Genomic DNA, 24034 nt, shown 5'->3' on the forward strand with positions numbered 1-24034 from the left:
AAGTTTTGATATGGATCTGCAGATAGCTAAGCATATCTGAAGTCATTTACCAACTAAATCCTGTTTAAAACAGAGCAATTCCCAGATGGCAAAAACCAACCTCAACTAGCAAATATATGCAAATGTAGCCTCAGGGGCATGTGCACATGTTCACAACTAATTACCGAAATTACAGAATGCTGCACTGTCATGACTTCAGGGAATTTGCGAGGAAAGCAAGGAAATAGGGGAACCAAATATGTTTTTCTCACTTGTTGCTGTGATTAAACAAAATTGTTTTTTGAAAAGAATATGGTTTACTATACAGTATAGTGAATTACATCGCTGAGCCCAAAAAGTCATAATGTTACTGGTATCTATACCTTATGATACTAACAACTGGGAGCAACACCCAGCAAATACAGTTTTATTTACATAAACTACAACTGTTTCTAAGTTGGTGGCATGCCTACCATGCTCTTTTATATTTGAAAATTGCACCTGTAATAACTGGTATCCTGCGAATGGCTGCCAGATACTCTACATAAATAATTTATGTGACAATCCAAGAAATGTCGACTTCTTGCTTGGTAGATGGGAGTTCTGAGACTTTGCAGACAAGAAAGTATTGAAGCTTGGCTTACTACAAGGAATGGTCTCCAAGCGAGGCTGATGAGGATCTATTTAAGTGTAGGGTCTTCTTGGATGCCCGGACATTCTTAAGAGTCATCATGAGTTTCTGTCTTTCCCCTTCAACCTCTGCAAATTGAAGGCTTAGCTGAGAGTAGCGATCGTGCATCTCTTTCAGCTCGGATTCCACAGCTGTACACCTTCCCTTCACTTCCAGCATGTCTTTAATCAACTCGTTTATATCTCTAAAACTTTTGAACACTGCTTCCTCATCATTGTGTTGTTTCAAGAAAGAACTGCAGCATAGGAGATTTTTCACATTTATGAGATGTTTTTGTTCAGTTAACAATTTAGATTAAAACAATGCCAGTAGAATTTCCAGCACACTGAATTTTCTGTCTCCTACCAATGCCAGTAGAATTCAAGTTTGACAGGGCTTTTCATAGCTATACTTGATGACATACCTCTGAAAATTGATGCTTGATCTCTTCTTTGCCTGCAGAGCTTCAGCAAGCTCAATTTCTAATGCAAGTACCCTTTCTAAAGCATTTCCACTCCCTGAAATTTCATTAAACAAGGGGAACATGCTTCCTAGTTCTTCATTGACCTGAGCAAACAAACGAAATTAAGAGTCCAGATGAAGGAACTACTGTGCGCTAGTAGTGTACAGAAGAATTTTATTACCTTTTCCAACTGCACAAGTTCTCTTTGTAGAGCAGGAAATTTTTGCTGAAAATCATGATCATCTTCCAGAAATGAATTCTCATTTTTCATCCTCTCCAACTACATGGAAAACACAAATAAAGATTAGCTTGCCACTAGACAGGATCCTTGCAAATTTTATATCTGGACCTAAAAGTAGTAATTGATATTTCCTTATGATGCCAAACCATATTGGACAGATGAGTGATCTAAATGCATCTTCTCACATCTCTTGAGAGTGTAAACATGCATACCTCATTACTTAAGTGGTCCATGCTAGATTTCAAACTTTCAGCTCTAAAATGATCATTGATAAGAGCTAAATGCTTCATGTCACTGTTCAGCAACTTCTCTTGATTTAGGAGCTTGGAATTCTGAATCCCGTTCACACCACCAGATACAAGATCCTGATAATAATTATACAAATAAATAATCAGAGACCAATCTCTTCAATGTGCTGAATATGCAAAACAGAAGTTGAGGTTTGAAAAACTTTTAGGATTCTTATCACTAATGTAGGATAAGCTTCAGCTAATCAAAAATGACTAATCAATAATGCTCGAAGTACAAACAAGCATAATAAAAGATTTTGCTGGCAGTTGCTAGAGGTAACACTTGAAAAGGCTTTTGAACAATCTGAGAAGATAAGAGTGCCAACAAAAGAGGAAATGTGGATATATCATTATGGTCATATAATTTTCCATCATTTTATTTGCTTCTACTTATTCAATTATGTTTTTCAATTTCTCATTGTGAACGTTATAAAAGATTAGATGGATGGAGTTAAGACTTCGGAATTCAGATGTTCAAAGACAGAAGTAAAGGCTTAATTTAAGATGATATGCAATATAAGGATCTTAAATGTAGAAGAAAGAGCGAAAGCAAGATCAAACATATTCTCATGTAGATATAGAACACTAATTAGCCACTGTTCAATCTAGGAAATTGGACAAGAAAAAAATTGTATAATAAATTGATAACCTTTTGATGAATGCTACGACACAAACCAAACTTTAAGATACTATAAAATAGATTCACATATGCTACAAGTAGTTTTTACCACCAAGTTGCACAAATAAAAAATAATTTGCTGGAGCAAAATCGATTTAGAATTCATAATGTGGAAAACTTTTATTACCTGCTCAACTTGCACATACATTGGTGTGGTTATTTGGTCAATTTCGTTAATGGAAGCTGGGTATGCATGTTTGGCTTCTTCAAAATTTCTTGAAGTATCTTGTTCCGAGAACTTCAGACTCGGGTCTCCAGTTGGACCATTGGTAGGAACTAAATTTAAACTTTCTCTTCCATAGCTTAAAGTATTAGCTATGGAATTTTCCATGCAGACATTTCTGGGAAGTGACTCATCAGAAGATAGGCAATACGCTTTGCAGGACTCACCATTTCCTTCCTCCTGAATATTCATGGCCAATTTGGAATTCTCTGCTAACTCTTTCATCTGTGCAAGTTCAACTGCAATTTTAGACTTTTCCTCATTGCATTCTTGCAAATAAGCTTCAAGTTTATGCTTTTCTTCTTTGCAGCACTCTAAGCTTATTAATGAACATTCCATCTCAGCCTTCATCAAGTCATAGGCAGACATTTTCTCACGCTTTTCTGAAAGTACTGCTTGTAACTCAGCCTCCAATTCCAAGATCTTCATTCCCAGTTCTTCATTTTTCTTCAGATGACAAGCTTCAGATTTCTTCCTATTCTCGATCTCATCAATGGCATCTTGCAACTTCCACAACATTTCTTCACTATGCTTTTTGGAGATAGATAGCTGCTGTTTCAGTTCTTGTAGCCTTGTCTCATATTGCTCTTTGATAAATGCAATTCTCAAGGACTCTTGCATGGCAACTGGTGGTGCTTCAAGTTCTCTTTTTTCATGAGCCTGGATATACTCCGCATCAGCTTTATCTTTAAGTTCCTTCAAATGGACAGACAAACTTCTAAATTCTTCTGTCTTCAAAATCTGTTCAGCAAGCTTCTGGTTTAGCTCATTACACTGTTTTTTCAGCATTATTAACTCATTAGAATATCCTTCCATTGCAATTATATGATCCTGTTGTTCTTCCAATTTGGCCTTGAGTACTAGAGCTTTTACTTCTAGTTCTTCCTTGGAGAAGACCAGATTATCAATCTCCTCTTCAGAACTCACTAAAGTGTGCTTCAGCTTTTCAGTCTCCGTAGAATGGTCATTTTTATCCTCAGAGTTATTAAGCCTAACATTTTGAGCTTGACACTTGTGCTCCTCAAGGTCAGCTGTTGTAACTCTGTTTGCCTCAAGAAGTAACCTATTTTCAGCCATAGATGCCTCTATCTCAGATCTTGTGGAATTAAGACTTCTCAATAACTTGGTATTCTCTTCAATGTACTGGGCTTCACTGGCAAGACAACGATTTAGGGTTGTTTCTACATCATGATGCTTCTTCTGAAGTTCAGCAAGATGCCTACCTGAGGTGCAAAGCTGCAAAACCAGCTCTTCAGCCCTGCCTTCATACTGAGTTTTTGTGAAAATCAGTCTGATATCTGCAGCTACTAAAAGTTCATGCATTTCGCATAACTCATTTTCAAGTCCAGAAATTGAAGAACACTCTTCTCGAGCACTTTTAAGACTGTCCTCATAGTGAGACAAAAGGATGCAAACTCTCGATTGCTCTGATTCTAAATCTGACATTGATTTCTCGAGATGAAGCAACTGACAATCCTTCTCATTTAATTGTGAAGTCTGTTCTGTAATTTTACTCTCTAAACTCTCTCTGAAGGTTCTCTCAGAATGCAATTGATTACTTAGAGATTGTAAACTTTCTCTGAGACTGTTCAGCTCTGAAGCAAGCTGGGCAGAGTCATCAGTTTTATCCCGTGAAGACACCATCAAAGCTTGGTTTTCATTGTGCAGAGATAGCAAACGTTCTCTCAAACTGTCTAAATCTGATTTAAGCTTGGACGATTCCTCAGATTTTTCCTGTGAGCATACCGCTAAAACTTGATTTTCGTCATGCATGGAATGCAAACTCTCTTTCAAGATTTTTATCTCTGAAGCAAGCTTGGCAGTTTCCTTAGTTTTATCCTGTGAAGAAGCCACCAAAGCTTGATTTTCATCACGTAGAGACTGCACACTTTCTTTCAAATGGTTTAGCTCCAATGCAAGATGCACACATTCCTCCATCTTTTCCTGTGAAGACGTAATCAGAGCTTTTTTCTCATCATGCAGAGACTGCAAATGTTCTTTCAAAGCGCTAAGCTCCAGTTCAAGTTCAGCAGATTCCTCGGTTTTACACTGCAAGGATGCCATCAAAACTTGGTTTTCATCATGCAAAGATTGCAAACTTTCTTTCAAAATCTTTAGCTCTGATGCAAGATTCTTGGATTCCTCCATCGACACAGTCAAAGCTTCTTTTTCATCACGCAGAGACTGCAAAGTTTCTTTCATACTATTAAGCTCCACAGCAAGTTTGGCAGATTCCTCTGTCTTATCTTCCAATGATGTCATCAAAGTTTTGTTTTCATCATGCAGAGATTGCAAACTTTCTTTCAAACTCTTCAGTTCTGATGCAAGCTTGGTGCATTCATCATTTTTATCCTGTAAAGATGCCATTAAAGTGTCATTTTCCGTAGTAAGTTCCCCAGCCATCAGAGTCTCTAAAGCCAAGATTTCACGAGCAAGGTGCCCATTCTTAGAATTAAGTTCCTGTAGCCCAACTTCTAAATGATCAAGATCAGAGAAAAGCTCATTGTGCTGCTCTGCATATTTTTCTTCAAGTTCAGAGGTAACCTTGAATCTATTGCTGAAAGCCTCAATATCTAACTGAAGCTTCTGCAACATGACATTTGACACATCTAATTTACCCATCATACTCTTTATTTCATGTTCAAACTTCTGTTTCATCAATGTTATCTCAGATTCAGCTGCAGTAAAGGACTGGAGCGCAGCATCTCTTTGTTGCATAAGACATTCCTTCTCTTCTACCAGTTGGAGAATCTTTTCACATGCATTACGCTGAACCTCTTCCAGTTGCATCAGAACATTTGTTAAGCCCTGACTGTCAGATTCATTCAAGGAAGGCATTGCACTGACATTTTTTACATATGACGCCAATAAGTTTTGCAATTTATTTTGCAGAAAGTTAACAATATTCTGCAGGTTTTCGTTCTGACAAACCTGCTCATCAAACTTAATTTTGACAGTTTTCAACTCATCCTGCAAAGAGAAGTTTTCATTTTGAAGAATCCCATTGTCTAGGGTTTTCTTTTCCAATAAGAATTCCAACTCTGCTTTCTCTGCAAAACAGGCCTCATATTTGTTCTCATAACCCTTGTACTGCATCACTTGAGATTCCCATTCACTAATCTTCTGCACAAGAAGATCATTTTCATGGATTACATCATGCAAATTAGCTTCCAATTGTTGTTTCTGTAGAGCCATATCATTGCACTTTGCAATACAGGTAGCATTGTACTCATGGAGGGATCGAACATCACCAACTGCAGTCTGCAGCTTTTGCACCAGAAACTCCTTCGACTCAGCTGAAAACTCTAGTTGCTGTGTAAGCTCATTCACTTTCCCTTTCATGAGTTGAACATCTTCGCTTGCACCAAGTAAAGTTTCCTGGAGAGCCTTTGAAAACACATCCAAGTAGATATTCACAAAATGCATTTCACTAACTTCTTCTTCAACCTTCCTATAAAGGCCTTCCTGCAAGTGGAGTGATCTTTTCAAATCATCTAAAAGAATATCTCCACCCAATTGCTGTTTCCTTATCCCAACTGATTGATTTTGAAACTGCAAGAATTTTGCTGCATGTTCCCCAGAATCAGATCCCCGAGCACTTGGTTGTGAAAAATCAACAAAGGCTTCCCTGATCAGGTTCTCGTTTGTCTCATGCATAGATAATACCTGGAAAGAAAGAAGTTCAAGGTCCTTCTGTAACTGGTCCACGGCAATAGAATAATTTAAGCGTGCCCTTTTGAGTGCAGCTTCTGCAGTTATAGCCCTTCTTTCAAGCTCTTTGTTGAGGGAATCCATATCTTGTTTGTCTTCCGCAAGTCTTAATATTTGGTCATTCAGGTCTTGACGCATGGACTCCATCTCAGCCTTAGTGGATGAGACTGTATACAAGCAAGTTGAGTGCTCATTTCTGAGATTTTGCAACTCCTGCAACATCCGACTTTGATTTTCCTCGAGTTCTTGGACAAGGGCTTCATAGTAACACTCCATCTGGTCCATTTTCTTCGCAAGTCCCTCCCGGTCTGCTTTTGACTCATCCAACTCTCTCAGAAGTTCAAAAATTTTACTTTTCATTGCATTGATAGTATCTACAGTATCAGATTCATGAGAGATCAGACCAGGTATGTTAAGAGAATGAAGCATGCGAAGCTCGGACTGATACAAGTCCACGTCAAACCCTGTTCCAGCTGCAAACTGGCCATTTTTATGTAAACTCGTTTCTCTTATCTCTTTCAGACTTGCTCCTTCAGAGGAAATCAAGTTGGGACTGGAAACTGCTAGTCCACTTGCTTGTTTAAGATTCTGCATGATGTCAAGCAATGCTTCTATGTCTGAGTGAAGGAATCTTAAGTCCCTTTCATCATAACCACCAAAGCGTGCCTTGTTTTGAATGTCTCTTATATTATCCTCCATGGCTAAAAGCTCCTTTAGCCATTTGAGCTGTAAATCTTGAATTATGTGATCCTGTTCTGCTACAATAGCTTCTCTGGTGCTAAATGGAGGGCATAATTTTGAAAGCGTTAGCTGTTCAAGATCATCTTTCAACTTTGAACACTCAGATTTCAGCGCAGATACCTCTTTTACCAGCTCTTGTCCAGAATCAATCTCAGCAGCAAGTTGCATAGCAAATTTTTGTGCTTCTTGACCTATTTCATTGGCATGACTCTGTAACGAGCTTACCTCCAATTTAAGCTCATGAATTGATGACTCAGCTACTTCCAAGCTTCCTCTAAGCCTGCTGTTCTCTTCATAAGTAGCTGCCAAGTCATTATCCACAGAATAGTCTGAACTCCAGCCATGAACCCAATCATTGGTCCCCTGCACTGAAAACTGATGATCAGAAGGATCCCCTTTCTGCAGTCCAGCTAAATCACCAGAGACAGTACTCCTAAGGCTATCAATTTCATGCGTGCTGGAGGTTTCATGCTTCTCAGCATATAAACTTTCTGAAGTATTGGAAGACCCATCAAATCCGACAGCTGAATCTGCATATTCTTCATTCGTTCGCACCTCTTCCTCAACTGAAGCAAGATCTTTGGATTTTTCTTTGAATCTGACTCTTTGATTTACCTGTAATCAGGAAAAAAGTAAGAAAAAAGAGTGAGAGAAAGCAAATATCAAGTCATCATATCACATTCATCATTTTAAGCAATTCAAACTTTCCTAAAGCACTCACACTCTTCTTTTACTCCGATAGAAATAAGTAACAATCACCCAATGATTTAGATATTGGAAAGCAAAAGAATAAGCATTTCACTACTTATTATGATGTGGGAAAATATATAGACTCTCAAAAACAAGTAAAATTGCTTTATCTTTTCATTTTCATCTATTTGTTCTTTGATAATTATATTTCACAGAGACAGATTATGATATCGTTACAAGAGAATCCTCTAATTCAACTTCACTAGAATAGTACCCGAGATCAATAAGTAGAATCTTTCTGGAGAAAGGAGCTTTTTTACCCAGCTTTTCCTTTTTCTATTTGATAAGGAACAAAACAAAGTAACAAAAGCATGTCTCTTAGCCACATTGGTCATTGACAGTCTTTTTTATATTCCTTGTTCTTCATTCCTTAATGAATTGCATTTCAACTAAGATACATAAAGAATCAAATCCAAATAGTAGATCCTCCAGTAGCAGAAGTGTTTGTTTGACAACTTTTGAAAATATCAAATTCCATAGCAGAGGTCTGACGAGATGTTGCTGCTGCAGATTGTTGAAAGAAGAAGAAATAAAAGGTCCACCTTTTTCATCCGGTAGAGCAAAGATTTTGACCATACTTCTTAAGTGAACTAATTTATGCAATGGATCAATTGTTTTTGTGATGCAGCATATGGCATCATAGAGGGCCTAATTTTTCTTTCTTCTTTCTTACATAACAAAATACATATGAAAATATTTTGCTTGTTGAAGAGTAACACTTCTACTGTATCATGCATCAGACAGATACACTCATCAAAATAGATCTTCCTAAGATCAGATAAGTGACCAAGATAAGGCAGAAAATGCCAGGGAAATTTAGACTTGTAATTTTGAAGGGAAGAAATGTACAAAGCAAGAACTTGCATGCTATAGTTCAGCAGGTGTTCAGTGCAAATTGAAAGAAATCAGTTATCATGTGTAATGAGAAGGATATCCAAACTAAACACAACATCAAACCTTAGCTATATGATCACTGACAGTCTCTTCTGATGAAGATAATTTTCGACCAGAGGATTCATCAGGAGTATTTTGGTCATTCTGCAATCCCCTTTCTCTAATTTCTCTCTGCTGCTCAAACTCTCTGAAAGTAAATATAACCACATATAAATGGGATGAAATGCATGAAAAATGAAATTCACATCATCTAAACTAATACCTGAAACCAGTTTTCGAAGTAAGCAGCTGCACAGTGACCTGTGAATTGGTGACAACCATTAGTACATCCATGGGAGTAATACATTATAAATCTAACTATAGCAAACAAGCAAGAATGCTATTGGTGACAAACATGATTATGCCCATTAGATCTTATTGGTATATGCTCCATCCAGTAGCAACAATAAATTAACTTGCTAAAGCATCATACAAAAGAAATAATAGAATTAAGAAATGCTCACATGTAATATAGTGCCAGAATCACATCCATGGAGGGGCAGAGCAATAGCAGAAGGTTTCAATGCATCAGCATAATCAGCAAGATTAATCACAGCCTCACCAAGTATATTAGACCGTGATGAACCCTGATGCATGTTAATCAGATTCAGGTCAAAGACAATTAACTTGGAGTGCATTAAGAGCAAAGGTGACAATAGACTATGGGAAAAGTCGTCCTTGGAACCAGGAAATTGAGATGTTACCATTGCGACAAGAAACTTGTAGAGCTTTTCGTCGTACTGCTTGGTTTTATTATCTTGGAGAAGTCTAGTAGTCTCATAGATGGGATCTGCCCACTTACAGGTCCCATTTCTCACATTGGCTTTGGTCGTCTTTGCTGTTGCTTTTACAGAATCACTAGGAATGAAAGATATAAAAAGTTTATCCCATCCTGATTGTGGAATCTGTATATCACAGAATGAATGTATATCCAGTCATTGTAGAGTTCAATAAGGAATCTGATGAAGCTATTTAAATAGAAGCACTAATGATTATAATTCATCAATCAAGTCTTCTCAACCATACACAGCTTACAGCACTATTGAGAGTACACTTACATGTGTAGCATGGAATTGTAGCCGGAAGACCACTTTAACTTTTGTTTTCTCAAGCTTCCATCTAGTGATCCTCGACATTACTAAAAAATCAATCTATCATCAGCTGCATAACAGTTTGGAACCGGATAAGATCCTCCAGAATCACTTTGAAAAGAAATAAGGCATCTGCTTTAATTAAACCATTAACCAATGTTATAAGCTAGTACAACAGCAAAGGAACATGCAGGAGAAAACAAAAAAATTCATATATGAAATTGCGAAACTTTGATATCCTATAAATCTCTCAACCATAATTATAACACAATTAGAAACAGCAATCCCTTACAAGATGCAAACACAAAATCCTCAAGCTAGCCACTATCACTAACATACAGTTAAACTAAAACATACTAGATAACAGAAGATCCAACAACTTATATTCAATTCCTTTGGTCCACTTTCTCCGAAACCAAAAGGAAAGTGAAAAAAAGAAAAATGCAAGTCAAAATTTCAGCTTAAAAAAAAAGAAAAAAAAGGGAAAACAAAGCTAATTGTGGCTCATACCTGCTTCAACGAAGCATATACCTTATCAAAACGCCAAAACCAGAAAAAAAAAAATATCAAAATGCACTCATCAAAGAGAACACCCCCGATCCAAACCCTACAAGAACACAGTGATTTCAAAATTTTCAGGTCCATAAAACGACAAACAAACACCAAAAGACGCACCATCTTCACAATAAAAAGGTCAAAAAAGACTGACACAAGAGTAAAGAGTAAGAGACAATCCAAAAACCAAATGTCTAGCTAAATGTAGAAAAGAATGCACCCGATAAAGTCTATCAAAAGAAAGCTCTTTAAAAAAGATCCAAGAAAAACAAATAAATTAGAGTAAAGAAAAAAGAAAACAAAAATAAACAGTATACATTCAATTTACCAGATTCTGATATTCGAACTTTGGAGCATAGAAAAACAAACAAAACAGCAAAACAAGTATAGTAATGCAGAACCCAGAAAATGTAGGGAAGTAAACTTGAGATTTAGATCATTAGAATTTAATATTTTGAAATAAAGTTTAAAACTTTATTAATTAGTATTCCTTAACTGTTTAAAACAAATAATAAAATGAGATTAGGTACCAATTGACGGATCTGCAGGTGCTTAATGTGGAAGCGAGAGCAGGGAATCTTTACAGAGAAGGTTCTTACTTTGTCCAGCTTCAGACACAGAGAAAGAGAGATTTGAGTGTGTGCTGTTTGTGTTTGTTGGGATTTTTGGGAGAGAGTGAGAGTGCGAGACAGCGATATTAATAGCGTGAACAAGCAGTAAATCAGAGCATAAAATTGTGATTAGATGAAGATTAAGTAAATAATTATGGGGTGGAAATGTAATTAGAACGCTTAATTAATAATCAATAAGGTGAGATGGAGATGGGCTTGAAGGTGAAATACTAGCTTCCTGGTTATGAAAATTTTGATTTAGAATTAACACTTAATTAAATAAATAATATTATTATGGTATTAAAAAAATAAAAGACATCGAATGGAAAATTTTTTTTTGAAGGGACATCTAATGGATAATTTTATAGCAACAATTCCTTTTTTTTTTAATTAAAAGTTTCAAATTCCGAATTTAAGCATTGAGCATGGATATTTTTAAATTTTTTAGAGGAGATTTTGTCCGTCACAATGTAAATTCAATCTAATCGATTTTGTAAAATATAGATTTCAAATTCTAGATGGTTCAGAAAAAAAAAAAAAAAAGAAAAAAAAAAAAAGAGAGAAAAGGAGACATCCCGCCAAAGAGAAGCCTGTAATTGTCACCTTGTGATTATTGATTAATTATTATTATTATTATTATGTAATTTAACTTAATTGACAATGATGGAACATGGATTTTACTTTATGGTCCATGCCTCATATCTAAATTACTAAAATGACCTCTCTTTGTTATGGTATTTGACTACAGGACCACTAGTGTTTTTATATGACAAAGGGGTCTTTAATTGACAAATCAACTGACTGGTTTCCACTTAGAAGATTGTTACAAATTTTGTGATTGGATTTTTCTGACCATTGCAGAATCCTTACCAACGATTAATGTGGATTCTTATAAAAAAAAAATTATAATAATAAAATTTTTAATTATTCAAAAATATTTTCATATCAATTTATACATTTACTAAAATTAATTTCCTTTTATTCGAAATTCAAAAAAGAAAAATATAAGCTCAGCCTATATATTCAAACTACATATATTTCATAAAATTGAAATTTTAGAGACTCTTCATTCCATGTCTAATTTGACTTTGGTATAAATTAGTAAAATATAATAAACTTGATTAAGCAATGACTTTTGTTTAATTTTCTTTTTTAATGTTATCCTTATATATTTGTTTTCTAACCTAAGAACATGGAAAATCCATAGTTTAATTAGTTTCTATTTTAATATTTGGTTAATCACAAGAATAATATATTTATTGATAAAATAGGAAAGAATAGAAAATTGTAAAAATGAATTTTTTTTTTCTAAAGAAAAATATCGGGTTATAATTCGAGACAAATTGAAAAAGAAACATGAGCATATTTATGGAAACAGAGGGAATAGAAACAAACATTTTTGAAAGATAAAATTATAAAATTTTTCTATATGAAAAAATTGTATATAATTTCTAAAAAAAAAAAACTAAATACATAAATTTGCCCCTTTACTTTTTCACAAAAAATTAATCACGCCCTCAACTTTTTATTTTAACTCATTAAATATTTTCATTTATAAAATTATATCTATTTAACACTTTAATTTTCAAAATAATTCTATTAAATGTCACGGTGTTATAAACTAAATAAACTAAACACTAGTTGAAAAATATGAAAAATATTATTTAAAACTATATTAATCACATATCATTAACATTTTTTTTTATATAAAAAGGAAAAATATTGAAACGTTGTTGTTTATGTGGATAAACATATAATTTTATCAAAATTCATAAATTTTCAGTTAAAATAAGTCCCACATGTTTGAAGTGCAACAAAAATTTTGGCTAAGAATACATTTTTAGATTTAGGTATTTAGCCATTTCTAGAACAATGTAAATGCAAGATTGAGCATTTTGTCACTTACAATTTCTAAACAACATATAGCAAGAAAATTTTAATTTAATTTATGACAATATTTATATTATATTGTGGGTGTAATATCTCAATGCAGCAAAGCGATTCTAAAAGACGAGTAAAGCAAAACTCTTAATTAGCTTCTAGAATGACAGAATAGTTAGAGTAATGGAATGCAAATGCAAGAATGAATCATATCACATATGAAAATAAGAAAACTATATCATCAAATGTGTCTTTTGGTGGAATGACTGAAAGAGTTGGAAGAACTTCATGGTTAAATGTGCTCACATCCAAGGAAGTTTTCATTCCACCTGCGAGACTAAAAACGAGCAAACAAATCTCTCTTATTTTAATTTTTTATCAAATTGGTAAAAGAATTTCAATAACACTAGCTAAATTAAATTATTTTTTGAAAATATTTTTTAAAAAATAAAATTTATTTTTCCTTGCCACAAACGAAAATCTAAATTAGGGTAGCATCTTGGGCAGAATGTACGAGACAAAAGTGATGAAACTATAGCCTTCTCCTTGTGAGATAGTGTACTATGCCTTGAAAAAAAAGAACTTGACACAAATGGTTAAAAGTTGTAGCTATAGAGCCAATTTAAAGTAGCCAAAAAAAAAGAATGAAGTGGGTATTTGAAGAAGAGTCTTATTTTTCAAGAATTGAAGGATTTGGGCATGGAAAATTTTATAAATGGGGTCTACAATTCAAAATGACCTTTATGTTGTGGACACCAAAGCACATGGGTTTGGTCTGGTTTGAGTAGGGAGAGGCATTATCTTCTATTTATCTTTCAAATCTAGTGATTCTTCTACTCATATGGGTATATCATATCTAACCCTTCGCTTTCTTTATCACGTGATAAAGTCTTTCTCGTCACGTGCACCCTTACACGTGGCAACATTTTAGGATATTCTTGAGCATTCCAATGACTTTTTTTTTTTTGTAAAAATTAATGAATGAAAGGGAAAAAATTATGCCAACAAAGGTGATTACTTATTAATGACTCGAAAGAGTTCTTGTCTTAAGAAAGATCAATTTTTTCTTTCCTTCTTTCTTTCTTCTTTTTTTTTTTTTTTTTTTATTTTTTTTTATGATTTGATATTTCATATGATGATCTTATGGGTCCTGCCCATTTGCCTAAGCAATCTTTCAATTAAGAAAGTAATTTTGACTAAAGAATAATTCAACTACTCCACTTTTAGATCCTCCAAAAACAAATTTTATTGCTCCTTAAGTGCCCTTCTTCAGCTTAGTTAATTACAATGGAGAATAAATTGTACATATAATTAAATTAAAAGTTCAACTTAATAAATCACAAAATAAACACTTAGATCTTATTACTAATTCAATAAAAAAATTAAAACTGAACATTAAAATAAAAAATTACTATTGACGCAAAAGAAAAAAATCTTGATATATCCCAATTTTAAGTTTAATATATTTTATTTACTGGAAAATCCAACAAGCTGAAAACACATTGTATATCAGATAATAGAGGTATCCCTTGATTCTTTTTATTCATCAAATTATCAAGAATTCTCGAACTTGAAATCTCTCGCTCCCCCATATATGCAGGGGAACTAATCAAACCATTCATATTTAGCTTTAAATCTAACATTTTATTCAAATATTTAACCTTTTTCTCATAAATAAATGACTTTGGCATGTGATTAGATTTATTTTAGTGTTTAAAAAAATTAAAGAAAAGAGATTATGTTAAAGATTTGTCCCCCTTTCGTCATGATCTCCGGCCCAATGGTTGATGGGCCAGTATCCTTAAAATATTTGCCTGTGCCTACATGGTACAGCCCAAACAATACTTAAAATAAGCAAAGTATAAAAAGTGCCCCAATAAATAAATAAGTAATGGGGCACTCTACTCATCTACTGGATCTATCTTGGGCTTTTGCAGTAGAATATTAATATTTAAACAAAAAAGGTTTTTCACTTTTGGATGATTTGGGCCCAAATCCTTTTGGATAGGATTACCACTTTTCAAGAAAAATTGCATATCCCTAATTTCTCAATGTTGTGAAATTATCATCTAAACCACAAAAAAAAACAAAAGGCATACTTAAACTACACATTCAATCAATATGACAAAAACATATAACAAAAAATAAGAATTAAATTTTATCGAATATTATACATAATATATATTACAAAATAAAAACAACAAAATACTGATTTCTTCCAAGATATCCATAAACCTCACTCTAAGATTCCAGGGGAAAAAGAAAAAAAAAAAAAAGAATTATGATATATATAATATAAAACATAACTCTTCTTCAACCTATGATATATACAGGCTACAAGTAAGGTTGCTTTTCTTGATGATCCAAAGATGAGATTTTGGCAGAATGGCCTTTCTTGAAAACTCCAAAAAAGCAACCAGAGCCAGTATTGCAATTAGCAGACTTGTCTTCTTCTTTCTCATTAGCTACCTTTCCTTTCTGTGCTGCTTCTAATTTCTTCATTTTTTCTTGATGAAGCTTTCTCATGGTGTAAGCTTCTGCTAAAGTAGACCCTCCAAAAGCAGCCCCTGTTGCCATATCTTCAAGAAATCAAATCAAATATATAAAAGAAACTCACTTGTCTGAAACTCAAGATAGCGTTGGTGGAAATGAAGATGATTACTTCTACAGGCTTCCTCAACTCTCTATATATAATGTGAACTTGGCCAAGATTTTAGAATTCAAAGAGCGCTGGCTCTCTTTTTGCTTAATTTCCAAGAAACTGCTTTTTATGGTGTTTATGTGCATTAATCATGCATTAAACATGAGATTAGGCGTTACGGAAAATATTATGGAATGTGCATTGCGTAAGCAAAGATGTGGCATTTTGGAGTACGGTGGATTGGATGATGGTAGCCAACTTTCTTGGACTGTCTCCTTTCTGTGGACCCTTTTTTTTCTTGATGAAAATGAAATTTTCTTGGATGTCAAGATTGACTTTCTTTGTCCTATGAAATGTACAGGGAAGCATCACTAGAAATTTAGAAGCACCTGCTTTAAATTTTCTGCAATTTCGAAGCATCTTCTTCAGATTTTCTGTTATTTAGAAAAAAAAAAATTAAAAAAAAAATTCAACTTTTAGTAATTTAACAATCCAATATTTATTTTATATTATAAGAAATAAAAGATTTATAAGAAAATGTTTCTAACTTTCTATTAGAGCGCTTCAAAATCCAAACCTAACAATCCCATTTATCCATAAGCAGCTATAATACAACGTAATTAGGAATGGTTTAATTGATTTTTTTTACAAATATATATAAACAATGAGCATGAAATTTGAATTCTCTCGAGTACAAAAGTTTTCATCAATTTTGTAAGTAAAAAAAGATGACGTATAGGGTAATCTGCCTCCCTAACAAATTTTTTTCTTTAAAAAAAAAAATTACCCATAAAATATTAAAGATTTTTTATTTTACTACTAAAATAATAAATTTTTTCAATTTCGCCCCTTAACTCTTGAAATTTTTTTAATCCCTTAACTTTAATTTATGGCTCTGCACCGAATATTATCTCGGTTTATTAAATATTTTAATAAATTTAAAAAAAAAACTATAGTAGAATTTTAAACCGGGTTAATTTTACCATGAAAATGACTATAGTAATCTCGTTAATTTATTAATTTCAGAATAATTAATTCAATATTTGAGGATTTTTAATTAATAATTGGCTAAGATCGGAATAAATGAGGGTGTGAAGTGAATACATATGATGTACGAAAAAATGTATTAAAGGCACTGAAAACATACTTTTAGACGGTACATGACGTCAGCAAATATGTGGCATTTTTCCATGCACTGGCTGTGTGTCAGCAATGACATTTATGCTTTATTTGGATGTTATAAAATATAGGTGGATGTAAAAAAAAAAAAAAAAAAAAGTGAAAATGCATTGAAAATTTTAAAATTTTTATTTGATTTAAATTGAAATGTTAAGAAGGGTGTAAAATAAATTTATTTTACATTATTTAAATTTAATTTTCACTCCATTTTGGCGGAAAGTAAAATTTTACGCTCTTATTTTACTTTCTTTTCTCTTTCTAAACACGACATTAGCTTTTCATTTGAGTGTTTGCTAATTTTTAACTATTCATATATGCATGTTTCAAAAGAAAAAAGAAAAAAAAAAAAGGTATTTGCCAATGAGCTACGGTTTAATTGGTTTCTCAATAGTGTTGGTTATAAGCTCCCGAGCTCAAATTCTCTCGGTCCACAAAATTTTTCCTAATTTGGTGAATCAAGGGGAGGATTATTTCCTATTGTTGTGTAACTTATTATATTATCTCGATCCACTGAGACTTTCAATGAATAAAAAAACAATTCATATCATATCCACATTTATTTAAAAATAGGTGAAGGCTCGGGCACTGTGCGGATTGTTTTGTTGCTATACATTAACTTTATAGTTTATAATAATTTACAATTTATTTATAATTTATAAATTATTTTTAATGATTTATATTATTTCATAATGCATTGAAAATTTTAAAATTTTTTATTTGATTTGAATTGAAATGTTAAGAAGGGTATAAAATAAATTTATTTTACATTATTTAAATTTAATTTTCACTCCATTTTGGTAGGAAGTAAGCTTTTACGCTCTTGCAGATTTAGTTGATTTATCAATAGTTTAAAAAAAGGAAGAAAGAAGTAAAAGAAAGAAGCAAGAAAGAAATAAAAGAGTACGAGCACTTGAATACAGAAAGAAGTAAGAAAGAAATAAAAGAGTACGAGCACCTGAATACAAAAAATTAAACGTACATAGTCTATAAATTTTCAATAAAATGCCACCTCTCTTATAGGAGAAATAAAAATGAAAAGGGAAATAGTTGATTGCTAATAAGGGATAAGATTAGATTTCAAAATTAAATTTAACTTAGATTTCAAAATTGAATTAACTTAGATTTTATTCACTCACTAAATATTAGATTAGATTAAATTTATAAAAGAAAAAAGAAAATATTCAAAAAGTTATTAAAAAAATCAGAAAATTTATAAAAAAAAGATAAAAAGGAAAGCTCAAAAGATAGAATACCAAGTCAGTTTTGTAAAGTTTATTTTTTTTTGCTTCAGGATTATATATACATAGATTTGAATACATTCATATTCATTATAACCACATTTAATTTTTTTTTAGAAATATTTTTATTTAAACTTATTAATAATTATACTATCTGTATATATCTTTTAGAATAACCACTAATTTTGAATTACTCGTATCTTTTGTAAAATTATTTAGAATACTCTTATTGATTAGTATTACTTATTTACTATTTGATGAAAATCCGTTTAATGTAAAATTAATGAAAGTTTTAGAAAAATTAAATATAAAATTTTGAATTCGCAAATAACAAAATTCATGGATTAAAAAAATCTAAAAAGAAAAAATAGTTTTAAAGAATCCCATGTATAAACTAAAAAAATTCATGATAATAATATTAACATGTACAATGAATCTCCAATAATGAATGTCTCTAACTAGTTTTAAGTTTATACTGTAAATTTTAATATCTGTATTCATCATAAATAAATTAATTTCATAAATAAATTAATTTCACCGAATTAGAATAGAGAACCAGTCTAAGAAGAGTTGGAACTCTAAGCTTCAGAAATAAAAAGAAAATTGCTTTACAAATTCTTTGATAATATGACCTTTTAATTTTTATTTTTTTCCGTTTAAGTTTTCGTAAAAAGTATGCATATTGATTTATAAATTTAAAGAACCTTACTATTCACAATAAAACTTTTTCTCGAGTTAAGATTAACTTTAGCTTTTAAAACTTTGAGATAGCAATCACAAACATTAAAATAAGCTGTATTTTAGAAGTATGGATGAGAATATAGGTAGCTTCAAAGAATGGTTCAAAGAGAAGACAGTGGAGTTGGCAAAAGAGCAGCTGGAGGTGATTTTCATAATGGCGTGGTCGGTCAGCTTGAAGAGCGAGGAATGTTTTTGTTTTTCAATGAAAGGGTATTGTCTGAGCTTGAAATAGTCCATCAAGCTTTATACCTTCTAAAGGATTTTCAAGTAAATAATGTTCATTCTAATAGTGAAAATCTCCGATTTTAACTTTGAAAAGGTCATGGTCCCTCCAATGGGTGGTGTAGTGATGGCATCTTGCAACTTCCACAACATTTCTTCACTATGCTTTTTGGAGATAGATAGCTGCTGTTTCAGTTCTTGTAGCCTTGTCTCATATTGCTCTTTGATAAATGCAATTCTCAAGGACTCTTGCATGGCAACTGGTGGTGCTTCAAGTTCTCTTTTTTCATGAGCCTGGATATACTCCGCATCAGCTTTATCTTTAAGTTCCTTCAAATGGACAGACAAACTTCTAAATTCTTCTGTCTTCAAAATCTGTTCAGCAAGCTTCTGGTTTAGCTCATTACACTGTTTTTTCAGCATTATTAACTCATTAGAATATCCTTCCATTGCAATTATATGATCCTGTTGTTCTTCCAATTTGGCCTTGAGTACTAGAGCTTTTACTTCTAGTTCTTCCTTGGAGAAGACCAGATTATCAATCTCCTCTTCAGAACTCACTAAAGTGTGCTTCAGCTTTTCAGTCTCCGTAGAATGGTCATTTTTATCCTCAGAATTATTAAGCCTAACATTTTGAGCTTGACACTTGTGCTCCTCAAGGTCAGCTGTTGTAACTCTGTTTGCCTCAAGAAGTAACCTATTTTCAGCCATAGATGCCTCTATCTCAGATCTTGTGGAATTAAGACTTCTCAATAACTTGGTATTCTCTTCAATGTACTGGGCTTCACTGGCAAGACAACGATTTAGGGTTGTTTCTACATCATGATGCTTCTTCTGAAGTTCAGCAAGATGCCTACCTGAGGTGCAAAGCTGCAAAACCAGTCTGATATCTGCAGCTACTAAAAGTTCATGCATTTCGCATAACTCATTTTCAAGTCCAGAAATTGAAGAGCACTCTTCTCGAGCACTTTTAAGACTGTCCTCATAGTGAGACAAATGGATGCAAACTCTCGATTGCTCTGATTCTAAATCTGACATTGATTTCTCGAGATGAAGCAACTGACAATCCTTCTCATTTAATTGTGAAGTCTGTTCTGTAATTTTACTCTCTAAACTCTCTCTGAAGGTTCTCTCAGAATGCAATTGATTACTGGATCTATCTTGGGCTTTTGCAGTAGAATATTAATATTTAAACAAAAAAGGTTTTTCACTTTTGGATGATTTGGGCCCAAATCCTTTTGGATAGGATTACCACTTTTCAAGAAAAATTGCATATCCCTAATTTCTCAATGTTGTGAAATTATCATCTTCAGCACAAAAAAAAAAAAAAAAAAAAAAAAAAAAAAAAAGACAAAGGCATACTTAAACTACACATTCAATCAATATGACAAAAACATATAACACAAAAAATAAGAATTAAATTTTATCGAATATTATACATAATATATATTACAAAATAGAAATAACAAAATACTGATTTCTTCCAAGATATCCATAAACCTCACTCTAAGATTCCAGGGGAAAAAAAAAAAAAAAGAATTATGATATATATAATATAAAACATATCTCTTCTTCAACCTATAATATATACAGGCTACATGTAAGGTTGCTTTTCTTGATGATCCAAAGATGAGATTTTGGCAGAATGGCCTTTCTTGAAAACTCCAAAAAAGCAGCCAGAGCCAGTATTGCAATTAGCAGACTTGTCTTCTTCTTTCTCATTAGCTACCATTCCTTTCTGTGCTGCTTCTAATTTCTTCATTTTTTCTTGATGAAGCTTTCTCATGGTGTAAGCTTCTGCTAAAGTAGACCCTCCAAAAGCAGCTCCTGTTGCCATATCTCCAAGAAATCAAATCAAATATATAAAAGAAACTCACTTGTCTGAAACTCAAGATAGCGTTGGTGGAAATGAAGATGATTACTTCTACAGGCTTCCTCAACTCTCTATATATAATGTGAACTTGGCCAAGATTTTAGAATTCAAAGAGAGTTGACTCTCTTTTTGCTTGATTTCCAAGAAACTGCTTTTTATGGTGTTTATGTGCATTAATCATGCATTAAACATGAGATTAGGCGTTACAGAAAAATTATGGACGGTGGATTGCGTAAGCAAAGATGTGGCATTTTGGAGTACGGTGCATTGGATGATGGTAGCCAACTTTCTTGGACTTTCTCCTTTCTGTGGACCCTTTTTTTTCTTGATGAAAATGAAATTTTCTTGGATGTCAAGAATGACTTTTTTTGTCCTATGAAATGTACAGGGAAGCATCACTAGAAATTTAGAAGCACCTGCTTTAAATTTTCTGCAATTTCGAAGCATCTTCTTCAGATTTTCTGTTATTTAGAAAAAAAAATCAAAAAATTCAACTTTTAGTAATTTAACAATCCAATATTTATTTCATGTTTTAAGAAAATAAGATTTATAAGAAAATGTTTCTAAAAATTTGAATCCTCTAATACAAGAGTTTTTATTAATTTTGTAAATAAAAAAAAGATGACGTTTAGGGTAGTCCGCCCTCCCTAACAAATTTTTTTCCTTAAAAAAAAATTACTCATAAAATATTAAAATTTTTTTATTTTACTACTAAAATAGAAAATTTTTTTAATTTCACCCTTAACTCTTGAAATTTTTTTAAACTCTTAACTTTAATTCATGGCTCTGCACTAAATATTATCTGGGTTTATTAAATATTTTAATAAATTGAAAAAAACTATAGTAGAATTTTAAACCGGGTTAATTTTACCGTGAAAATGACTATAGTAATCTCGTTAATTTATTAATTTCAGAATAATTAATTCAATATTTGAGGATTTTTAATTAATAATTGGCTAAAATGGGAATAAGTCAGGGTGTGAAGTGAATACATATGATGTACGAAAAAATGCATTAAAGGCACTGAAAACATACTTTTAGACGGTACATGACGTCAGCAAATGTGTGGCATTTTTCATGCACTGGCCAGCTTGGACATCGCGACACTTGGCTCTGTTCATGAAAATCAAGTTACTTGTGTGTCAGCAATGACATTTATGCTTTATTTGGATGTTATAAAATATGGGTGGATGTTAAATAAAAAAAAAAAAAAGTGAAAATGCATTGAAAATTTTAAAAGTTTTTATTTGATTTGAATTGAAATGTTAAGAAGGTGTAAAATAAATTTATTTTACATTATTTAAATTTAATTTTCACTCCACTTTGGTAGGAAGTAAAATTTTAGGCTCTTGCAGATTTAATTGATTTATCAATGGTTTAAAAAAAGGTAGAAAGACATAAAAGAGCACCTGAATACAGAAAGAAGCAAGAACTTGAATAAAAGAGTACGAGCACCTAAATACAAAAAATTAAATGTACATAGTCTATAAATTTTCAATAAAATGCCACCCTCTCATAAGAGAAATAAAAATAAAAAGGGAAATAGTTGATTGCTAATAAGGGAAAAGATTAGATTTCAAAATTAAATTTAACTTAGATTTCAAAATTTAGTTAACTTAGATTTTATCCACTTACTAAATATTATATTAGATTAAATTTATAAAAGAAAAAAAGAAAATATTCAAAAAGTTATTAGAAAAATCAGAAAATTTATAAAAAAACATAAAAAAGAAAGCTTAAAAGATAGAATGTCAAGTCAGTTTTGTAGAATTTATTTTTTTTACTTCAGGATTATATATACATAGATTTGAATACATTCATATTCATAATAACCACATTTAAATTTTTTTTAGAAATATTTTTATTTAAACTTATTAATAATTATACTATTTGTATATATCTTTTAGAATATCCACTAATTTTGAATTACTCATATCTTTTGTAAAATTATTTAGAATACTCTTATTGATTAGTATTACTTATTTACTATTTGATGAAAATCCGTTTAATGTAAAATTAATTAAAGTTTTAGAAAAATTAAATATAAAATTTTGAATTCGCAAATAACAAAATTCATGGATTAAAAAAATCAAAAAAGAAAAAACGGTTTTAAAAGAATCCCATGTATAAACTAAAAAAATTCATGATAATAATATTAAACGGTTTTTGTTTTTCAATGAAAGGGTATTGTCTGAGCTTGAAATAGTCCATCAAGCTTTATACCTTCTAGAGGATTTTCAAGTAAATAATGTTCATTCTAATAGTGAAAATCTCCGATTTTAACTTTGAACAGGTCATGGACCCTCCAATGGGTGGTGTAGTGAAGGCAAATTCAGAAGATGCCTTGGCCGATAACGGTGTCTGCAGGTTGGGAATGATAACTCTCGACTACAATGGACAGGTTATGGCAGCAAGTGAGCAAAAGGTATCGACAAACCTTAATCCTGAGGAGGCAGAAGCTGAGCTGCTCCTTTTGCGCTAAACAGATGTATGGAGTTGGGATTCTCTCACATTCTACTTGAGATTGCTTATCTCTGATTTAGAGGCTGCAAAGGAATGAGATGCCATCAATAGAATTGGATACAAAGTTGCTAAGAGTGAAGATGGTGGCAAGCTCTTTTTCATTTTTTCAGTTGCTCTTATGTTTATACAATAGAAAATCAAGTGGCTATGCCCTTGCAAAAAAGCTCTACTCTTAGTGCTGAAGAGCTAATTTGGATAGAGGAAGTTTCCTAATCTATTAACAATCTTAGCTAATTCTATTTCTTCGTTTTTAAAAGTATTTCATTTGATTCTTTAAAAAAAAAAAAAGTATATTTTGTAACCTTTTTTTTTAAAAGAATATTGTGTAACTTTGATATAAACATGATTACGAATTAAAATTTAATAGCTTTGACAAATCAAAGAATTAAAAAAAAAAAAAAAAAAAAAAAGTAGAAAGAACATACAAGAACCACACTAAAGTCTCTGGCAACAACACAACACCACCAACTTACATAACTTGCATTCCATAAAACGAAAACAAAAATAAAACCAAAGCTAATTACTATATAAAAGCATCTATATATATATATAAACATTTATATCAGACAAATTGATTCCATTCACCCCTTATAATCCAATCTCTCTACTTCCTTTCCAGCCTGGCCTTGGGCTGACACAGATTGAGCTGGATGTATTTTCTTTATCATTGATGAGAAACAACCTTTGGATTCTTTCACTGCAACTTCCAAACCCTCTACTTTAGCTCTTTCCTCTTCCATTCTTTTCAATTTCTCTTTATGTAATTTTTTCTGCACATATGCTTCTGCTAGACAATACC

The 24034-nt window shown here is 32.2% G+C and overlaps 1 protein-coding gene across 7 annotated transcripts; it reads right to left on the reverse strand.

The window, feature by feature from the left end:
* Positions 1 to 224: 224 nt before the first annotated feature.
* LOC105638851 (sporulation-specific protein) lies at positions 225 to 11023 on the reverse strand. 7 transcript variants are annotated; one of them, XM_037638336.2, is made up of 12 exons: positions 10857 to 11023; positions 10282 to 10378; positions 9739 to 9841; positions 9385 to 9585; positions 9145 to 9267; positions 8904 to 8941; positions 8705 to 8828; positions 2450 to 7612; positions 1566 to 1718; positions 1294 to 1392; positions 1074 to 1216; positions 225 to 905 (listed from the first exon to the last, which is right to left on the reverse strand). In XM_037638336.2, the coding sequence occupies exons 3-12, from the start codon at positions 9814 to 9816 to the stop codon at positions 623 to 625; spliced, it is 6405 nt and encodes a 2134-aa protein (XP_037494264.1). In that variant the 5' UTR covers positions 9817 to 9841; positions 10282 to 10378; positions 10857 to 11023; the 3' UTR covers positions 225 to 622. The 7 variants fall into 7 exon arrangements, with proteins under 7 accessions (XP_037494264.1, XP_037494262.1, XP_089581788.1 ...); XM_037638334.2 differs by having other exon boundaries at positions 9739 to 9903; positions 10857 to 11022; XM_089725662.1 differs by lacking the exon at positions 10857 to 11023 and adding an exon at positions 10655 to 10729.
* Positions 11024 to 24034: the final 13011 nt, after the last annotated feature.

The sequence above is a fragment of the Jatropha curcas genome, chromosome 9, assembly GCF_041381405.1.
Source record: "Jatropha curcas cultivar XTBG-Jc1 chromosome 9, XTBG_Jcur_1.0, whole genome shotgun sequence".
NCBI lineage: Eukaryota > Viridiplantae > Streptophyta > Magnoliopsida > Malpighiales > Euphorbiaceae > Jatropha > Jatropha curcas.